This window comes from Topomyia yanbarensis, chromosome 2 (assembly GCF_030247195.1).
Source record: "Topomyia yanbarensis strain Yona2022 chromosome 2, ASM3024719v1, whole genome shotgun sequence".
NCBI lineage: Eukaryota > Metazoa > Arthropoda > Insecta > Diptera > Culicidae > Topomyia > Topomyia yanbarensis.
In genome coordinates, this window is record NC_080671.1 from 315385199 (window position 1) to 315407731 (window position 22533).

A 22533-nucleotide genomic window follows, 5' to 3' on the forward strand; every position below is an offset into this window, starting at 1 on the left:
GCGAGCACAAAAGTAAGCCTAGCAAGGAATGAGTAAGGTGAGCACACAAGTCAGCCTCGCAAGGAACGAAAAAGGTGAGCACAAAAGTCAGCCTCATGTGGGAGTGTTTGAGAGTGAATCAAAGTGCGATTGAGAGAGCACCCAAGTAAGCCTCATACAGGACGTATGAACGCGTGAGTGAGAGTGAATGAGTACATTTAGTACAGCCATCCCCCTCCCCCAGAAGTAATACCGAGAGGTAGCTCCTGGGAGGAATGATGGCGGAGCCCAATGGAGTTTAGTCGGTATTAATGGCATTCGAGCCCGACACGCCCCCAGTGCACCCCGTGTGGTAGATTGGACCCTACCAATAGCACGTGTACTGGGCTAGGACGTAAAGGTCTTCTCCATCGTAAAAAAAGAGTGCTTTTATTGCTAAGATCTTAAATTATTGGAATCTTAGCAGAAGCGGCGCAGACTCGCTTCGTCGGAACTGCTTTCGAAGTTATGTCTTTTTAGAGGTTTAGCAGAGCCCAATCTAAACCCCACCATATCCTAGCAAAACTCCTCAACTCGCAGTATGGCCGGGGGGTTCGTTAAGCCCCTACACCTTTGTCTTTCCTGTCCCGACTGCCCCTTGCTGAGTGATCGGTGCTATAACGGGCAGTTGATAGTCGGACAACAACGAGAACGTGTCAGTACAGTCAGTGGCGCCATAATCGCAAACGCTGTTTGAGTAAATCGAGCAATCGGGTGGATCGTACATTTGCGTACGCAACGCAAAAGAAGGATTGATGTTCTAAAAATTCACCAAACCAACCAAAGAAGAAATCAACACCTATGTTTGAATAAACCGGATGGACGAAAAGATCACAAGTTTGCGTGCAAGAGTTATATGACATGCAAATTCAAAGAACTGCTCATGTTTGAAAGAAGGAACCAATCCCTCGGCCCTATTCTGCGCGGCGTGTGACGTAAGACGACTAATGGCATATTCGTTTTTGACAGTGCACTACACCGGTGTAGTCGGTGCTACACTCATTCAAACTTGGGTGTAATCAGTCTATCTCTTTCTTTGCACTACTCCGGTGTAGCACCAAGAAAAAACGAAAACGCCATAAGCTCACCTCACTTTACGTGACTGTTCTCACCCGATTCTGAGAGTCGACTCAAATGAGGTGAGATTCCCCATTGCGGTTAAATGGGCGTCTCACGTCACCCGAAGTGACTCTTCAGAATTGGGTGAGAAAAGTCACGTAGAGTGAGGTGAGATTAGTCGTCTCACGTCACACGCCGCGCAGAATAAGGTCGCCTATGTTCGAGTAAACCTTTTATACGACTGGATAACAGATTTACTCTCGAGGGACTGCCGCTTCCGACGGCACATCCTCAGCCGTTTTACACCGCATTAGTTCCTTGAATTAGGTCGCGCATTACCTAATTCAAGGAACTGGGCTCCACCATAAAAACATTCTGCAGAATAGCTTTCTAGGGTATGGTACCTTCTAGGAAATAGTACATTCTAGCGGATGGAATTCTGGGGACTATCTTTCTAGGGAATGGTATACAATCATTTTTACACCATAATCGAGGAAGGTTTAATAGAAAAGATCCATCACATTAATTTATTTTAATGGGACTCTTTATGATATATTTCGGAAATCAAAATGATAAACTTTTCGAATCGGGTTGAGATTTATTTTTGTCTGGTTTCCTTACACAGCTAATCACGTTACAACTTTTTTTTTGGTACAACTTTCAATGTTTCGTTACTATAATTAGTTCACGTCCGCAGCAGCAATGATCGCTCTCAAAATGTTCACAACTAAATGGAAGGGAATCGTGCAGATTATCAATCGCTGAAATATATTCTATAGCGTTTTCCCAGTCGTGCTGATCAATCTACATCTGATTCTAACCTCACCATCTACGGTTACTATAAGTACAAGTGTTAAGCATCTCGTTGACTTTGATCATTTATGCCTAAATCTTTTTTAAACGCTTAAAGTTCGAAACCGAAAGATGTTTTTGACGAACTTGAGAAGACATTTTTACCGTATGCTCTATTTTCATTTTAATTGACTCGACGGTTGAAAATTGTGGCATAACCTGGAACACCTCGTATTGTAGAAGTTTTTCCATAGTGCCCCATTTTGGGAGTTCCGGAGTGATACTTAAACACTAGGTAAAAATGTCTTCGTATCTTAATTGTTCTCGCTGTACTATTTGTAGGTTTGTTTGCCCTGTTGTCATTTCCTCTTTTTTATTTAATTTGAAGTATCACCCTAGCAATAATATAAGTAATTAATAATTCTAATATAGTTTAAATTTCACGATGTTTCTGTAATGTGCAGAATTTTGATCTGATTGGTAGTTTAGGTGAGGCTGCTTTATCACGTGTTTTTCTGCTGTCTGTGGGACGAAATATGCAGTGTAAAATGAAGAGAAAATTTGATTGGTAGCTTCTGTATTCAAAATAGGTATGGTTTTCGATTGTTTCTGTCTTGTAAAATTATGAGCTTAACCATACAGGAATTCAAAATTAGAACTACCATTCCATCGCTCGAAAAGTAGGAAAGTGTCATTTGCTCATTACCCCTGTTAATTTATTCACGGGTTTGATGGATACTAAAATCAATATTTAATGCCGAATGTTAAGTTGAACCTAAACCTATCAAATCACTCCATTACTACGAAAAAAAAAATTGAAATGAGAAATTTAGCGTGAAGCCCGTTAGAAAAATGTTTTGCTTTTCTGGTGGAATTGGCTCCAAGCAGAAGGAACGATGTAGGCTAACATCTAACGTCATTTGCTGAAACGGATCTGCAATCAGCTTCTATTATACATTTAGTCCTATAAGGATTATTTTTGTACGCTTTTGCGTTTCTTTGCCCACGGAACTACACAGCGTTTAGTCAACATTTAATGTAACAACAATTTCTTATGATTTAAAGGAATCCCACCAGTAACACATCCACGGATAAACTTTATTTGTGCTCACAATACCGCCTAAAATAGCATGTGTTTGTGCGCCTATACTAGCGACTGGTAGGATCCGAAACGAGCACCTCTAACAAGTTACGTGAGACAGTTTGTGTCACACTAACGAAAAGGACTGTTTTTGTCTTTCACTTCTCTAGTAAACGACATAACGAAAATAAAGCACATCGAAATGAAAAATTGTGGGTTGATAAACTTGAACATTAGTCCATCTATTAGATAGACAAGTTCTCAGGAGGATATCTTTACTGAAAATGGGCGTTTTCGTTGACAGTGGTTTAGTGGAGATTATTCAAAACAAGTGCAGTACTTCGGTTGTTTGTTTCTGGTTTCTCTTAAACATCATTGTTTATTTTGTTTTTAAACTATTGTTATCACTTCTGTTATTGAGAGACACACTTAAAAATTAATTATTATTTAATCGATCCGTAAACATGTTCAACATTGTTAAGAATATCTTCTAAGTTATTCATTCTTGAAGACCTGCAACAAAAAATTAAATCCGCTCCTTTATTCCATTGGAGATTTATAAAAAGAAACGAATCTAAAAACTATGAAATACTTTCGTTCGTTATTTTCCAATCAATCAAGTGCCTATACTTTCTTTCGCTTGATTAAACAAGTGCTGAATATAGCTCTATTTAGGACAAAAAGTATTCTTCACTACAAAAAGATTTTAAATTCCTCAAAATGAAAATATCTTAAAGGATTAAACGTTTAAAACTACGAAGAGATATCCTTCTGCTATTGGTTTGTTGTTGCTGTTGTAGTTGCTTATTCGGTCCTTCCGCTCGTCGATGGTGTTTATAGTACCAGTGCACTCAGGGCGTACATGAAACCGGCACTCAGTAGGCCAGCCACCGGTACCGTGACAACCCAGGCGTACACAATGTTCCGGAATAGACCCCAATCGACGGCTTTCTGCTGTGCCGTTGCATAGTGATGATGTTCATGCGGATTGCGCTGTTTCATTGCCCTTTCCTCGTCCGGCGAGAGTTTCTTCGGTGCGCTAGCTTGACCCACGAACACGACAGAGCCGACTTTACAGTGAGTGGTGGAGATCGGTAGACCAATTTTCGATGCCAGCAGAACCGTGAAGGCGGCACCTATTTCGATGGTAAAGCCTCTGGAAGCAGAAGAATAGAATTGAAACAGAGAATTTAAAAAGACTACAGTCAGTGCCTGAAGTCTAGCCATAATGCAGATACCTAGTATCAAAATATGACACCACCTATGTTATGTGTTCCAAAGACCCAAAATTCATAAATTCCTGAAATTCCATAAATTCTGTCTTCATATGCCATTTCTACCTAGATTCTTGAAGTTATTGATATCAGAATCAGATTGTTTCTTTTCCTCAATTTGTGTTCGTTTGTATTGGATGACCTATTTAGCTTGTGACTTATTATCTAAGTATGGTCCATCGAAAATTACTTTAACCTCATAAATTGATTAGCGTTTGCAACCTTGTTCTAGTATTTTTGTATTATAAGAAATTTTCTCCTTCTTCTTCGGCGAATAGACTATTTGATAAAATTTATTGGGTTTGAATTACTTCAATAGTACAACCATCAGTTATTTCATTTCTTGGTAAAAATGTGACAACAATTTTCAACCATTTTCTTGAGATTAAAGAGTAGAGTTTATGTTGTAAGTAAAGTAGCATCTTGCATGAAGAAACGAGATACTATTGACAACGAAATCAGGCCCCTGCTAGGTGACCATTTTTTCCGGCATCTGCCTTTGTTAAAATCAAAACAACCCAATGCAATAGCATGGGCGGCATGGGCATAAAACCGGCTAGACCCATCATATGTTGACTACTATCAGTCTGTATATTTCCATAGCGGATGACAGGGATGACACACCCCTGCACGAAACACACTGACGAGAACCACAATAAAGCCTTCTATATTTGACAATTTAGTACTTACGTTGATGGGGTAATTTTGGTGAGATCATTGCCAATCGTCTCTATGACACGACGGCCCCACAGCCACAGACCTAGTGAGATACCGATGCCACCGTACAGTAATAATGCAAGGGGAGTTTCAGACTTTTGCAATACTGAGCCTTCCCGGTAAATCATAAAGAGAGCAATGAGTGGTCCAATCGCGTTACTGAAATTAAATCGATTACTTTTAAAAAGAACCACAACCTAAACCGCGCGTCATTTACCTCACATCGTTACCACCGTGAGCAAAACTTCCGAACGTCGCTGTCAGTATTTGCAGGAACGAAAACAGGGCTGACACTTCTTCATTTTCCTCTTCCAGTGGATTGTGTCTGCTCTCTTCCGAACCTTCCTTACCACTAATTAAAGGAACTTTACTCGAATTCGGAGACAGGGTCGTACTGATTAGTGTATGATCCAGTCCAGCTGCATTTTCAATTCTTCCCATATCTTTCCTGAGATCTTTGCCGGTACTGTTCAGAACAATATTTGGCGTCGCCAGCGTGTAATCGGCTATCGGAAGAGTACTATCACTTTTGGGGCTAGTAGGAGACTTTCCATTCTGGATGGTATTCGATTGGTCTCTGTTGAAAAAAAAATTGTTTTGTAACTGGTTAGCATGACGTATCATTCGAGAAAAGACATTAACTTACTTTACTCCGTTGTTTTGCGTAGTTGAATCCGGTGACTTTGGTGACATGTTACTACTATTCCGACGATCAAAGTACGAGTTCAGAGCGACGCGTCCATTCCCATTAATCGTTGTCTGATACTCATCGATGTAATTTAGGCTGGTTATCGTCAGATCGGTGTTATCCAGGCTGATTTTGTTGGCCGAAAGTAGGTTTTCTGCTTTCTTCACAATTTTCGGATCAATCTTGTACGGGTTTGGTTTATTTTTAATCGCATGCGGAGACAGGTCAATCGAAAGCTTCTTAATCAATCCGTTGTGCTGGTGCGGAGAGGACAAAGCTACCAGTTCAGTCGTTTCGGTAATAGCTGGTAGAGTTTTTCCATCGCCTACCAAGGAAAGTGGACGTTTTGTTCGCCGCGGACTTCCGTTTGACGATGAATCACAGTCGGAATCACCGACAGTGAACTCAGTGCGTGTGACTTTGTCCTGATTCAGAATCTTGTTCTTCTGCCAAGGAACGACAAAAAGCTGCACGAGTACAGCAACCAACAGTCCTATGGAAACGCTAATAACTGCCGCCATCCAGGTTGGGATGTTATCCATGTAGAGCACTGAAAAAAGATGTGAGTTTAAATATTTTCTTATCACGTCGTTTGGAGTGACTTACGCTTTGGTCCATCGTGCACAATACTGAATACGTTAACTGCCAGTGTGGCTCCGTAAAACAGCGGCAATGATAACAACCCAGCCTTGAGTGGGTTTCTGGCGTTCAAAATGAACCTACGAATGAACCAGAACAACATCACGCTCATCATACCGCTGAGCACGGGTGAAATGAACCACGATCCGACGATCGTTCCGAGTGTGCTCCACTTGAGTCCCTGCATTCCACGGGCGACCAGACTGAAGCCGATAGTCGAACCAACGATGCTATGCGTTCCGGAAATTGGCAGCTTGAAGAAGGTTGCCACCAGCAGCCACAGGGCGGAGCTTGCCAGCGCTGATAGGCAACCCAACATCAGCTCAACCTCGGTGCCTTTGTACATTTCGACGTCCAGAATGCCTTTCCGCATCGTATCCGATACCTTGTAACCTGGGTAGAACGAGAAAATAAGAGTTCATATAAGGTTAGAAATTACACCTTTTCGAACTTTTTAATTTATTGTAAAACTTTCTGAAATAGTCTTGTATCTAAATCAAGTTTTGTGAAAATGCAGATCAAATTAAATTTTAACGTACACAATCTTGTTGGATCATTCCCACGTGTATCCAAAGAAGTGTTGTATACCCGTGTGATACAATAAAGACACGTTTGTGCATTTGCCTCTTCAAGATTTTCCACATTTTTGTGAGAGTGAAACCTAACCTTTTGGTGATTTTTGCTACTCAATGTTCCTTGCACATTCTTTGGGTGTGCGAAATAAAGACACTTTTGCTAAGTGATCCGTTGCTGTTTTGATGCTCCGCTGCCGGCGAGTCAATTGATATCAACAACGTACACCAGTAGAATGATTAACGATAAGTGTCCACCGCGCTAAGTATTCTAAACATTTCAATAGACCTAGCGAAACGATATTCGGTCACGTCTTAAATTTCAAAACTCGCTCAGATATGCTCAGGGTTGTGTTTTCAAATCTACAACAAGCAAATGACAATGATGGAGCCAAGATTTTTATAAAGAACAGTCGTGTTTACGTACCCACTCGTAAAGTTGAGATAAATGGTGTAGTTACCGATTCTTTTATCAAAATTTCGACAAGTTTCGTCTGCCTGTTCGAACAATTTACATAAGCTCTCGATGTAACCCACTCACAAACAACGTGATAATAAATTGAAGCGTTATTTTACGGAACGTTCCAAGCACTCTTATGCAGAAACGCTAAGGGGCCTTGCATAAATGACGTAGCATTTTGGAGGATAGGGAGGGTATACCAAATTTGTGACGAAATGTGACGAGGGGGAGGGTAGGATCAGAAGTTGTGCGACGTAGCATTAAGTTTAAAACCCATTGTTTAGAGAAAACATTTTAATAATCCTCTATTCCCAAGAGAAATAAATTTAAATTCAAACAAGTTACTTTTGATGCGTTTTTCTCATGAGGTGAATTTTACGATTCGCGGAATTGCAAGTTCGCAAAAATACAAAAAGATGATGTATGCGGATTTAACTTGCTACATTAGTCAGCTACTGTTGCTACCTGGTAGGCTTAGTTAGCGGTGGGTAACCGCTGTAGACACAGCCATTGCCTTACACAATGTAGCAAACCCGCTACGACTGTAAGCACAGTGACAATTTCTCATTGATGTGTATTGTTTACATGCTGTCAAACTCAAAATCGTGTTTTTCGATTCAACGAAAATGAAGGTAAACCAACGCGAGTCGAGAGAACAAATTCTTTCCAAACACCTGGAATTTCCTAACCTGTCGCACCGGCAGTGTAGAAAAATGTTGAACATTCACCATTCAACCGTCTCTAGAGTGTTGAAGCGGTTCCAGAAGCGGTTGACGTTGGACCACGCAAAGGAGCTGGAAGAAAACCAGAACCGGAGAACAAAAAGACGGAGGGAAAGGTGAAGCGGATGATTAAAGCAAATCACTAAGTCTCAAGCCGTGATTTGACTAAAAAGATCGGCATGTTGCAGAGCTACGTCCAGAATGCAAAGAAGAGAGCTGGACTACATACATACAAGGTACAGAACTTCCCAAACCGCGATGAGCGGCAACAATCGACGGCTAAAACTTGGCCACGGAAGCTCTACGAGAAGATGCTGACAAAATATGGCTGCTGTGTGATGGACGACGAAACGTATATAAAAGCCGATTTTAAGCAAATTCCGGTGTTGGAGTTTTTCACCGGCAAGAACAAGTTCTATGTGGACGACAAATTTAAGAAGAAGAAAATGTCGAAGTTCGCCTCCAAATATCTCATTTGGCAGGCCATCTGCTCTTGCGGACTGAGGAGTGAGCCTTTCGTGACAAAGGGCACAGTAAATGGCGAGATCTACAAATCTGAGTGCCTCGAGAAGCGCCTTTTGCCGTTCTTGCAGCAGCACGATGAAGCTCCGCTATTTTGGCCAGATTTGGCATAATGCCACTATTTTAAAAGTGTCCTGGAGTGGTATGAGTCCAATTCTGTCAATTTTGTTCCAAAGGACATGAATCCGCCAAACTGTCCGGAGCTGCGCCCGGTGGAGCAGTACTGGGCAATGATGAAGCGGGAACTTCGGAAGAGCAAGAAGACAGTCAAAGACGAGAAGGACATGTTAAGAAAATGGAAAAAAACTGAGAAACTGGTACCGGATGACACTGTAAAGACTTTGATGGAGGGCATCAAGCGAAAATGCGTTCAATTTTACGCTCAAGGCTCCATCGATTAGCTTTTCTTTTGATTTTTGAAGTAAATATATGTATAAAACTAGCCTAAAATTTTGGTTTGATTTTAAACATTATAAGAAAATTGGCATGACATTTTCGGTGTCGCAATAATTTCGTGTTCGCCCTTTAGTCTAATAAAAATCTATCCCGGCATTCGAAAGGCAAACAGAGATGAACTGCAGCAATCATCATTGATTGATGCTAATCATCGACAGGTTTTCAGTGGTGATCTTGTGTGGCTTAATTTTTGTCGGTTGTCACGATAAAGATGGACATGTCTGTCCATACCAAGACACATGCGAGTGAACTCGGGTGATTCGTAGTTATGCTGCCTAAGCTCGATCTTCATTAGCAGAAGACAAAAGTTAAGCCCGTAAAGACCCTGCCACTTCTAGTTTTCCGATCTGTTTACTTCACATCCTTGCTCTCACTTGTGTACTATGGCTCTAATTTTCATAACTTTCCCTACCCAGTAATCTCTAGCTAATTGAATGTCGTTGAAATGTAAAAAAAGAAAATGTGACTAACATAGTCGAAATAAAAAAGGAAAAAAGAAAAATTCAAAACTAATCTATCAACACTACATTTGTCGTGAAATGGGCTTATTTTGCACGCAATATGCTGTTATAATGAAAATGTTGATAAAAGCCGTCAAACATTTTGAAAGGACATGTATTTAAAATAATTGAAAAACATATGTAATTTTTTTCATCCCCGGGTGCTTTGCATGGGACGAGGGGGAGGGGTAGGTAAATCCTATGTTATTTACGATGGGGAGGTTAGAATTTTGTAACCAAATGCTACGAGGGGGGAGAGAGGGGTCAAAATCGCCGAAAAAAGCTACGTCATTTGTGTACGGCCCCTAAAGAGAGCTACGCCACCGACTAAGACAATTTCGTATGCTTTCTTGGATCAGATCAGAACCCCAGGACTGTGCGCAAAGAGAGGGTGGTGGGAGTTCAAACCCCTCCCATGAGATTTGAATTACTTTTGAAAATTTATTAACTTCCTGATATCAAGAATAAAAAATTTATACCGCGTGCCGTTTTGACACACAATGTCACTTGGGTTCGGTAATTCTAGAAACAGTTATTTGAAGAAACCTGTGTCCGATCCAGGGGGAGGGTCCTGGAGGTCCGGACCCTTCTTGAAAATTTCCATCTTGTTGTGAAATTTTAAATTAGTTTGAATTTTATGTTAGTTTCAAACTCAAAATCTTTTCAAGCCAAATTTGACCTAAATACTGATTTTCATTAAATGAGGTTTTTATGTATTACATATTATACAATGTTCATTTTAGAATAGAAATTTCGAACCCCTTCAGAAATGTTTTTCTGGATCCGCCCCTAGTAGAAGCCCTGCGAGGGTGTCTGTACAAGGATGTAGGACAAGTTGGTCGGCATCGCTGGATCGGCTCACGTCTCGACAAGTTCCGATATTAACAATAATTGTGAGTAGATCAGTTACACTGCAAAGGTCGATCAGCGAGCTAGCAACAGCAACCAAGAAGGAAAAATAATGAACGAATAACACGAACTCGAAAAAAATTGGGATATCCTTGTCCAGAGAAATTTTACCGTAGGTGATTTCTGCGCAAGAGTGGTTGAGAACCAAATTTCTGACATAAACGAGCATCGGTATCGGGAGAAATTTCGCCACCGGGAAACTCTCAGTACAAGTTAGTAGATCATTAGGAACGAGTATCGCAAAGAAGGAAGATGGTTGTAAAAAGATGTAAGTCCTTATGTTCGGCATCTCTGGATCGGTTCACTTCTCGGCAGGTGACGATCTTTGCAACTTATCTGAGCAGGTCAGATATACCACGAAGGTTGGACAGCAAGCAAGAAACAAAACACAAACGAAGGATGAAGATTGAGATAAACAAGAAGTTTAGGTTTAGTCTGTAGGCTTCCTACAAACCACCACAGTAAGAATCTAACACTATGAACCAGCAGGCGGTGGTGTCTGATCAAGTTCCTTCTCGAGAACAGATATTGTTCCGGTTGGTTGAACCAAGTCGACAAAAGACTCAGCCCTCCGGAACTCGGAAAAAACTTCAACGTTTCAGGGTTTCTATACCTTCCTTATATAAGGAACTAAAATATTCAAAACCCCACCCGCGAGAATTTTCCGCGCATGGGCCTGCAAAACCCTAAAAGGAAACATATTTTCCAGTGCTCAAAAGATAAAGGAAGAGGAAGAATATTTCTTCGCCTACCATTCCATATACTGGCCAAAAACTTCCCTTTAAGGGTTCAGAAACTATAAAAAATCGAGGAAGCGTTGCCCAAAGCCAAAGCAAATAACTCTTGATCTTGGAAATTTGAGACCAAACAAGGGGTTCCCAGCGCTACCAGGGGTACCAACATCGCAAGTATTTTTAACAATTGAGCCAAATGTTCAATCGGTTTGTGAAAAAGTCTACGGGAAGGGAGCTGAACATATTATAAATGTACATATACACAATATCGCTGCGGTTAGATTGTATGTAGAAGATAATCGCTGGCATCTACGGTAGCGATCATCCCCTTAAACAATCATTGTTTTTTATATAGCTTTACACGAAACAGAAACAACAAATCTTTCTCCGGAGTAGCACATAATTTTGGCTGGCTTGCTTCTCGATAAAACGCGTACCGTCCCCATCTTCTATCCCGTGGTGCGACAGAGTGAATAGACTTGAACGCGGAGGTCACTTCGGCGTATAAACACTTACAGGAGGCTAGAACGCCTTCATAAAATACGCGACATTGGAAATGAAAATGAAGAGATCGATGGTAGCCACTTCGTCGGCGCGAAACGAGAGCAACATCATATGCGTAACTAAAACAATACCAACGAAGACGAAGAATATTCCAACCGTTGAATTTTCAATTTCGTAAAAAACGTCGCGGAGTGTACCGCGTCGCGTTCCCTCGTGGTATCGACATAATGTTTTTTCAGCAGCTTTAGGTGCTTCTCGGTATTTCTTTTCAACCTCCTTTACTTTCTTGTACATGACAAACGAGTTTGGCAGGGTGTCGCCACCTAATCCTGATCTTCGCTCTTTGAATTGGTTTTTCACCGACAGCGAGGAGACAAGCAGATCTGGACCCTTCAATAATGATTAATATACCTTTGAAACGTTTTCAAAGGTGGCTACTGAATATCAAGTTTCTTCGGATTCAGCACGACAGTCAGCGGTAAAAACCGCGTCAAATTCTGCACAGTAGATTGTAACTCCTGCTGCGTCGTTTTGTGGCAGTCACCCTTTTGCATTCCATCATTTGCTTCTGCACGTTCTGCTGTAGCACTGAGTTCCTAGCAACTCGTTTTTTCGAGACTCTTCATGCGCTTCTTTGCCATACAAAAACTGTCCGGAAACCGAATATATTCTTCTCTCTACAAAAAACCCAACTGAAAGCATTCGTCGATGCGTGTCTTCTCCAATATCTCTCTGGCTCGGTGATCATCTTTCGATTCTGAAATCATGTCTACGGCCACGGCCGAATCATCCAGCACACAATGTGATTTTAAAAGGTATCTAGAGATCTTTGTTGGACAGGGTGGCACATGTATGGTAAACGATTAAGTTGGACTGAGCCTGCGCTTTCCCATGTGGACCCTATATAGTCCATCCCAACGTTGTTCATATCGCTATTGGCTCACCTGGGTTCCCAATTCGGGACTCTAATTAGCAAACAAGTGCAAATGCTTCAATCGAATTAAAATACGTAATGTTTCCATTGAGTAATCTGTCACCTAATGGCCTGTAAGTGCTGGTAGGTTTTCGTAAATTCATTAAACCACAACGTTTGTCTTGGGAGTTTTAGCTCTCTCACTGCATGTTCGTTTTTCACTTCGATCTGCCCATTTTCTCCGCCACAGGGGCTTTGAGTAGCCTGTAGGATAAGTCTTTGTCAAGAAACGCTAGAATTTCCACTGCCTAAGAACCGTTGTACACCGCCACTGGAATCAGACGGAAGATTACAGGTGACGGGAGTAGGCTAACGTGTGTGTTACACGCCAATTATACGTGTAGTTGATGTAGCAGCGTGTTTTATAATCCTTGGCAATCCCCGGATGTTTATTTTAGCTTTCGCATCTCCGTGTACGTGAAGGCAGCTTCTGCAATGTTCTCACCTATCTGCCGCCCTCAATTGTTGCGCTGGGTCGAGCTTCAAGAACTCATCACAATTTTTTTTCACACCGGACTCGCTTCTGCAGCTCAACTTCCCGATAGGACTACTCCTCGTCGTTATGAATATCCACAAAAGCTTCTTGCTGCTTCGGTTTGTTACGCTCTCTTTATCGATCCGTATTGGTTGCACGACTGCTACTACCCTGACCATCCACTAAGTTTACCGCCTCCGTCGCTATCGATACTATATTTGCTAGAAAATTCGCCATGATATGCAATGTGACTTCCCTACCACGGCTTTGCTCGTTGGTACCGAATCCATTCAATTTTTGTTATCGGTAAAGCTTCTTTGCCAACTCACCGATCAACAATGGATTTATCAGGTGTTCCTCCAAATGTATGACCATATCGTACCATATGATCGCAAAGCTGGTGAACAAACCAACCGAATGTGATGAACGAGGCAGGTTTCTCAGCCTTGGGTCTCTCAGCTAATCTTCACCAATAACGCTTAGATTGCCAAAACTGTTCTCGGTGCTCTTGAATCACTTTCGGAACGAACTGCGACAGTAGCAGTCGCAATCCTACCGCTTCCAGTCCCTTCAAGCACTCTTGCGACCGAACGAAATTCCCTAGGTTGAAGAAGCCACACGTATCCGTTGTCGTCTCGTAGCTAGTGATAAAGATCGATCACTTTTCTGCCTTTCCAGTGAACGTTGGTAATCGTCGTTCCGAGAACTGTCGCGCAGACAGCTAGCTTTCGATGGCGTTGTTTCTACACTTTCACTCCCAACAATCAAGCTGGAGTTACCATCGCTTTCACTACCGCTTTCCGGAATCGACTTATTACGCTCATTATCTGCCACGCGAGTTGAGTTTGCCTTGACTTTTAACGAGTTTTCCACATAATAGGAACCATTTCGGGCACCTTTCCTGAGCCTACCTCCTTTGGAGTGGATGTCTTTGTACCTATCGTAGTTTTGTTCCTTTTCTAACTATGGGCGAATGACCAAATGGTTAAAACCAAATGGTTACAATCTTTTCTAAACTCGACACGATTTAACAGAGCTCTGTTTAACCTGCATTGTAGCGAAGACTACATTTCAAGAAGACTGGCAACTCTGTCCAGAATCTGGAGACAGTACCCGGGCTCCAGTGACACAACCGATTCTAACTAGAATCGGTTGTGCCACTGGAGCCGGAATACGAACTGGAACCAGCCAGAATTCCAGTTCATTTCCGGCTGAGCTTAACTGGGTAACAGCAACGCCACTTGCGGGTGAAGGTAGTACTTCCCATTCTGATGCACACACATATACATTTTACATTAAGCTTCCTACCTTCCTCCAATAGAGGCGCTGTAACCTCTGTCGCTTCTCGTTTGTATGGGGGAAGGAAAGAGATATCAGTCTTTAATATGTAGACTTCGATTGCAGTATTTCTTGCTCTGCTTCCTTCGCTTTACTGAACTGTTCGTCAGCTGTAGTCCGTGATTCTAACTCCTGCTTTTTTATTTTCCACAGTGTGCCGCAGATAAATTCGCTTTTTCTTTTCTAACTCTAACTTTATATTTGCCATCCACTTCTTCCGCTCTTTCAGGGCTGACAAACGCTTTTGTTCATGTTGCTAGCATCTCTCTTAACTCGGCATTGATATTATTATCATCATGTTTATCAGCGCTAGCGGTACATACCCAATCCTGATCGGCTTATACCTCTAATGTCAGCTAAAGCGGAACCATTGCCGGAAGTGGTTGCAAAACACCATCTGATTTTCGTCATCATCCGGCAGGTTGCACTTGCTGCAATTGTAGGTGACCCTCTGACCCAACTTAGCAATCTGCAATTACAACCGTGATGTCATAGTATGAAGTAAGCTGACAAATGTCGCTTACACTTTACATGGGCTTCTTCTTCACTAAATCCGCATATTCGTTTGGCTGCAATTTTTCACAGTTCGTATGGCAGCATAAACAAAGCTTCACATCCGTGCTATACTTACAACCTGTAATTCCTACTCCATTGGACGGTACAGTAAATATTCGAAATAGTTTCACGGGGGTCGCTATTTGTTACACCATAATAATACAACAACCACATTCAATAATACTCTTAACTAACGTACTCACCAATCAGCACGGCTCCAGAGACTTCGCACAAAGTCGCCAACCAGCAAGCCTGACGCATTGACAGCACACCAGATCCAACGCTGGTACCGAAGGAGTTGGCAACATCGTTCGCTCCAATACCAAATGCCAAAATAAAGGCGATAATAAATCCAAGTATGACGAGCCATAAAATTTCCGGTGAGAATGGTTCCATTTTTGATGTTTTGCGTGTACTTTTTTATTTGCTTTGTAAAATTTAAAGGACTAAGAGAGAGATTGGTTCTCTATTCGGGATTTTGGATTCTATGGGATCTGTGGAGCCTTAACGAGATGTACCACCAATATAGAATTCAAAACGGTTAATTCATAAAAAAATAGAAAATATTTGAGATATAATTTAAGTAGCTTTCAATTAAGTAACGTATGAGGAGTCGAGAGCGTTTATACGCGGTACAAACAAGTACGTTTGCGCAAAGTATATGATAAAGATATCAGCAAACTCAAGTACTTAGATTACGCACTACAATAGTGGATAGTACTCGGCAAATTTTTAAAATTAAAATTATTAATTATTTATATTCTTACGAGTGTACTTTATACGTTAATTAAATAAAAAAGTGGATTTGGTGAAAAGACAACGATTATGCAAAAACTGTAACGGATATTGTACTTAAAAACGTTAAAATTAGTAAATTCTATATGTGAACTCCTCCAACTCGGGGATGGACAAAGTTTTTACTAACTAGCGTTTTAATTTAACAATATCGGGTAAGCATAGTTTTGTAAAAACAGCCATCATTTTTGGGGGTTTAGGTTGTTTGAAGAAGAGATGTTCGCAAGCTGACGCTTTCCTGCTCGGGTCAATTCAACGCGAATGTACAGAAATGAGAGGATCTAAGAGCAAGGGCTAAAAAATCGTCTTCCCGAAGAAGAACTTCAGGACTGCACGATATTTCTAGTGTGAAACTAAACAAACAAACTTTTTAATGTTTGATATGCGAGCCTGGTTAGCCGATAAAACTCCACGTAATAAGGATAGGAAAGGAAAAGCTAATTCGTCTCGAAATTTGTACTGTTGACTCCAATCTCTAACGTGAGTCGGTGAAATCGAATCAAAACTGATCCGTAATTTCTAATCTCCAAACGAAACCAAACTCGTGTTCAAGTGTATTGTAGGGTGTGTTGTATGTTGGTGCCTTAGGGATGCTGGATGTCTTTACAAACGTAGCGTTGATTAGTGGACTCAAACCGGTCAAAGCGGATGCTCTCTATATCGTATCCTGGGTGAAATCAGACAACGCGTGTCGGTCGAGGATTCGTTCATGTCTGAAAGAAAAACAAAAATACGTAAATTATTTAAGTGCAAACTCTTAGAACACTTGCAACAAATAGAAAAGTATGGATGTATCTACTGATACCACTAAAATATTGCGCAGTAGACTGACAGCTCGTGATTGTACTGAAAAAATCCTAATTGGTGAGCACAACATTTTTTGAAATTAGTATGGGAAGTCCCGCAAGCACAAAAGTTATAATTGTGATGATGATAGCGAATTCGATGTCTAGTTTTGGCTTGCAAGCCAATGCGAAACACATTTTAATTAATTCATTATTGTACATATAGATAAGATAATGAAAAATGAAATAATATTTTTAATTGACGAAACGAAAAGATAAATTTAATTTTTAAGCTGGGTAAAAGACAGTAATAAAGACTTAACTATCAATATTTGGTAAAAACAGCTATGAAAAAAACGAAATTGTTCCGATCAATACAACTAGAGATAGAGAAAATATCCATAGCAAAGTCTAGTTTATAATTTAAGAACTTAAGCATAAATTCGTTGACATTCTATTTCAATAAAGGGGTTTTTTTACTCATTTTAAATAAAATTTTTAATTTTTCACGAAAAATTCCACCTTTTCAAGAGTAAAAACCCCCTAATTAATAAATTATCACAAAAACTCAACGTAGGGGTTAGGTATTTTTTACGTAGAATGTGTATGCAAAGTTTGAAAGAAATCGGTTAAGTAGTTTTTAAATGGCAGGTAACATCACAAATCACGTTTTTTCCTTCGTCACCTGGTCGTTTGTCGATATTTTTGCTGAGAAAAAATACAGTTTTGATCGAAGTTCTGAAAAAAAATCGCAAAAAAAAGTGTTTTTTTTTCACGCTGAAACCCTTACCACCACCCCCCCCCCTTAAAATTTGACTATTCTGTGACATTCTGACAGTGCATGAACCTATTAAACAAACACAATAATATTGTAGACATGTCGGTTTAAAATTTTGACGATATGGGAGGTTTATTAATTTGAGTACAAATAGATTACAAAATCTGGGGTGCAAAATAACCATTTTCTCCATCGTATTTTGAAAAATTGATTTTTGAAAAAATCGTGCACAAAATTAATATCGTCTAACCAATTGTTAATATCGTTTCAAGTACCTATAGTTGGTTCGGAGAAGTTCCTACCTTTATTATTGCGCTTCTACGGATATACAGGTCTAGTGATTAATTCAACAATAAATGAAAAGCAAAATTTTTTTTCCATAGTACAGTTTCGACCCGTTTATATAAACTATAGAATTTATGCAATTTTGGGCGTAGTTGTGCGTGGATTGTGTAGCATCGCGAAGGGCTCGAGCGTTTGTATGTTAATGTGTTCGATCGTGTGGGCGTTTGTATGTCGCATGTGCTAGAGTGTAAGCGAAGACTGCATATCAAGAAGACTGGTAAATCTGTCCAGAATCTGGAGACAGTTACAGCAACGCCACTTGCGGGTGAAGATAGTACTTCCCATACTGATTCACACACATATACATTTTACATTAAGCTTCCTACCTTCCTGCAAAAGAGGCACTGTAACCTCTGTCGCTTTTCGTTTGTTTGTGGGAAGGAAAGAGATATCAGTCTTCTTAATATGTAGTCGTCGGTGTAAGTAACTTCGTGTGTATAAAATCGATTTTATAACCGTGCAGCTGTTCGCATATTCGCGTATGTTCTTGAATGATCGCGCAGACCGTGAATCTTGTACTTAATGATCAGTGTACGGTTCAGATGGTAGAAGAGAGGGAGTTTCCCCATATTGCTAGAGCTTCCGGATATGTCGCCCTGGAACGTGTTGTCAAGTGGATATGATCGTCTTTTTTTATTGACCAACTGAAGGCATGGACACTAGAGTGCCCAGAAAAATAATGAATTTTCTGAAACTCAATCGGATCACCCGTGAGTTGATTCCTAGCATACCAGGAGTAGCTGCTCCGAATTTGAAGCAAATCGAACATGTTTAGCTACCGGACTAACGCGCCTGAAGTTTGTATGGGATTTTTTGACAATTTACGTGGAGAAAAACCCACTTTATAGTATGTTCAGAAGAATTGTAGTAAGGAAAACGAGTCATGTTTTGATTAGAAAATATTAGTTCCACTTGTTACCGCATAGAGGGCGCCAACACTATCTTTTCATTGGAGTGAGATAGAATATCGAGATGTTCAGAAGAATTATTGCAAAATGCCTGTTCTACAACTTTGTGGAAGACACCAAATCTCTATCTCTTTCCGTTGAAAAGTTAGTGTTGGCGCCCTCTGCGCGGTAAAACGTGGAACTAAAATTTTCTAACCAAAACATGACTCGTATTACTTACTATAATTCTTCTGAACACACTATTGACCTAACGATTATTTCACAAAAATGTTTAGCTCGTGTAAATCGAGTACTGATACACAACCAGGCACTGCTAGGCCCCATGCAAAACTGACTCAAACATCACTTCGTTAAAAGTTTAATAACATCTTTTAACAAAGCCGGATTTACTAGCAGTCTTCGACAAAGTTGTAGGCAATTAAATTATATTTCTTATTTTCACTTACAGCGATAATACGATGCATACCGTGCCACCTAGCGGCGAAAATGCGAATTAGAGGGTTTTCTCCATGTAAATTGTCGAAAAATCCCATACAAACTTCAGGACGTTGGTCCGGTAGCTAGACTTGTCCTATTTGTTTCAAATTTGGAGCAAATACTCCTGGTGGGACTAGGAATCGACTCAGGCGTCGGCTGATAGGGGTCATTTTTTCCTGTCACTCTAATGGACACGGGCTGCTAGGACCGAAGGCAGGGGAAGAATCTGACGAATCCGAAAATCTTTAAAATCGTGACCGGTCATCTTCGATTCCGATGAAACTTTACACATTTCACCGGCATGGAAGACTACAACATTTGCACAGTCAATGAGAACATTTTAAATCAAAATTTGAAATATCAAGAGAACTACTACAATTTAGATTTGCTTGCCATGAGCATTTTGATTTGAAATGGCAGTTAGAATCATACTCAATAAGAAAATTGTATTTGTCAATGCAGCCAGTGTATATTTTTGACGCAGAAGTTTACATTCCCTGTTACTCGTTCTCATTTTGCTGTATATCGAATCAGTAATCGAACAAATTATTTTGAAAGTACTGCACGAAAAACTTCTAGGCCCTTTTAAAAAATCTCTCTTGAATTAAAATGCTGCCAGAGAAAATCATGGAGATTCATAAACCTAACACAATTGCAAAGTTTTGTTTGAATCGGCGATGGTCATATTGTGTAGTCAGCCGGTTTCTCATCGAATCGTTCGGAAACTTCCGGGAGTTACCGAGTTATGACCGCGCGAACAAGGTGTTTGTAGGTTCACGCTTGAGACCGCATTTGTAAATCTATAAGTGCTAAAATGTTCTCTTAGTCACCGGAATGTTATCATGTTTGCGAGATCGCGGACGCGGGGGTGCGTGGATGATCGCGAAGGGCTCAAGCGTTTGTATGTTAAAGTGTTTGTCGCGTGAGCTAGAGTGGACGTAACTGAGCATGTATAAATTCGATTTAATAATTTCGAGACCATTCACATATTCGAAAAATGAGTATCAGGCTTAATGTCCCACGCAATCATTCAAAAATATTTGAATGATTGCGTGGGACATTAAGCCTGATACTCAATTTTCAGTGTACGGTTCAGATGCTAGAAGAGGGAGAGTTCCCCCATATACCTAGAGCTCCCGGTCATATCGCCGTGGAACGTGATGTCTAGTGGATATGAGCATCATTTTTGTTTGTTAGGTCGAACTGAAGGCATGGATCTAGGCTGTTAGAACCAAGGGTACGAAGTTCCGGAAGTGATCGACACATTGTAGCGTAAACAGGTAGGTTCACGCTTAACAGCGCGATTTAATATACATTTTTATTCATTATTTCTAGGGTCGTGCAAATGAAGATATGTACCGAGGGTTGATGCTTCCAGGAGCGCGTGATCCGCAATCGTGTAAGAATTGGCGTTCTGTAATCGCAGTTGAGGTCGCGATTATAAATTCGTAGGTTGACTTAATCACAGGGGCGTTGCACAGTCGAATGGTCATCCTGAATTTTCAAAACGGACTAACCGCAAAAGCTAGAGCACCATGCTAATGGGACACGATCAAGAGGCACAGCAAAGCGATCAAAATCAGAAAATATCCTCACGCCTAATGGATCAGAAATGCATGAAACGTCGAAACCCGGTGCCATCTCGAAGAGAATACTTTCATCGAAACTAGCTCGTCCGAAACCCAGCAAATCTGTGAGGAAAACTCGAAAATACGGTATCCAACCCGGTATCACTACTGCCAAAATAGCACACCAGCTGAGGCGAAAAAATCTACATTTGCGCTCTCGAATCCAAGTCCCATTCAGACACAAAAGCCGTCCAAGCACCAAAAAGTCGACCCAAAAAGGAGATTCCCTTCGAACGACACCGGATCCCAATGTCCCACGCACACTAAAGACATCCGGCATCAAAAATACGGCTTCAACCCCGAACGACCCTCCACCCCCCGGGGAAAACCCATCAACATTGAAACACTTTACGGCCATGCTAGGTATTGGGGCTATAGCACGATACTGTTGGGAATCTGTAATGACGTCGTCACAGTTCCTTGGTGGCAGAGTTGTTACCGCACCCAATTACAGACTTGGAGATCGCAGGTTTGCTTCCTGTTTGAGGACGTTTTTAGTGCATCCAACAAAGAGGTGAGTTTTCACAGTATCTTCGCTCTGACCGTTCCGGTCATTCTTTCTCTGTCTGCATGCCGCTAGATACCTTGAAAAAACATGACATACGTAAATAAAATAAGAAAAATTTGTGAAGGTCACTTTTTTGTTGACGATCTGGCCACATGAATTAAGAAATTCTTGAAAAGTTTATTGATTTTAGTGCATTATTGGAGTGGTTTACTAAATACCACTATTAGTTGTGACGAATTGGAATAAAAAATCCGTCCATAGAAGTTTTGTTCAAGCAATGACCAAGAGTAACAATCAAATGGGCCTTTTTGATTTTGATTGATTTTGTTATAGATACTGAACTTCCACTACATGCCGTCGCATTACCAATCCGAGGACCCCTTGTCGGTCGAACCAGCAAGACTGAATACCCAAGTGAACTAATATAAAAAGCCCTTATAGTGTCAGTCTCACTACCAAACAGATAATAAAGATCATCATTAACAGCAACAAACAAATACCAAACATCAGACTGAGCCATGCGCAGCACGTTTAGCACTAGTACTCATCTCCCTTAGCTCTGGTCCACCAGCTCAAAGCACGGGCCCTTAGGCTGCCAAAGATTATCTAGTCTATTATGATTTTAGGGAACCCAGGCATGAGACACCCCAAGTTTACAGATAGCTTGTTCAATCTGGCCAGAACTTCACATGACTTTTGTGAGCCTTGACGAAATTTATCCAGGCCAGGCCATACCATTGTTTTATATATGATGAAAAGCGTGGTTTTGAATCCGCAGTTGCAAATTCCTTGCCAGATCATCTGTTTTCAGTCGAATTTATCAGCGAGAACACTAGAATTTCCTAGAGATATCGTCCAGTGCTGTTGCCGGATGCAACTTTCGTCCGGAAACCTGTCCAAGATCCTTCTTGCAATAGGTTTAGTCAAAAGAGTACATAAATTCTAAGTGAACCAGGCCTTACATAAATAATCGAATTGCTTGTAAATCTTATTTTTGTGTACTTTCTAATGCAGTAGGACTGAGGGAATAAATCAATCCATTTTTTTCGAATGGAAGATGCTGCAAACATTAATGGCATATGCAGATGGCATATGAACCAAGAATTGTAACAGCTCTTTAAAGCTCCTTAAACTCGTAAAATAACTACTGAAACAGATCTGGCAGATTTATTAGTACAAGAATATAGCATTCTGGGAGGACTCGGTGCCTTGGAGGCTGGAAACGACTTCTTGTTACTGCATATTCTAGAGAACGACCGTCGCAACGATTGAAAATGCAGAGAAGTGACGCCATTTTTTATATTAAAACTATCAATTCGCT

At 40.8% G+C, this 22533-nt stretch overlaps 1 protein-coding gene across 3 annotated transcripts in view; it reads right to left on the reverse strand.

The window, feature by feature from the left end:
* Positions 1-1655: 1655 nt before the first annotated feature.
* The window catches only part of LOC131683647 (sodium-dependent phosphate transporter 2), a 110573-nt gene continuing 89695 nt past the window's right edge, over positions 1656-22533 (reverse strand). For all 3 annotated transcript variants that reach the window (XM_058965798.1, XM_058965799.1, XM_058965800.1), the window contains exons 2-7: positions 15192-16496; positions 6236-6661; positions 5588-6179; positions 5159-5518; positions 4915-5100; positions 1656-4106 (exon numbers count right to left, since the gene is read on the reverse strand). In XM_058965798.1, coding sequence (XP_058821781.1) covers positions 3785-4106; positions 4915-5100; positions 5159-5518; positions 5588-6179; positions 6236-6661; positions 15192-15384 — 2079 coding nt within the window. In that variant the 5' untranslated portion in view covers positions 15385-16496 and the 3' untranslated portion in view covers positions 1656-3784. The remainder of the gene's footprint in view (positions 4107-4914; positions 5101-5158; positions 5519-5587; positions 6180-6235; positions 6662-15191; positions 16497-22533) is intronic.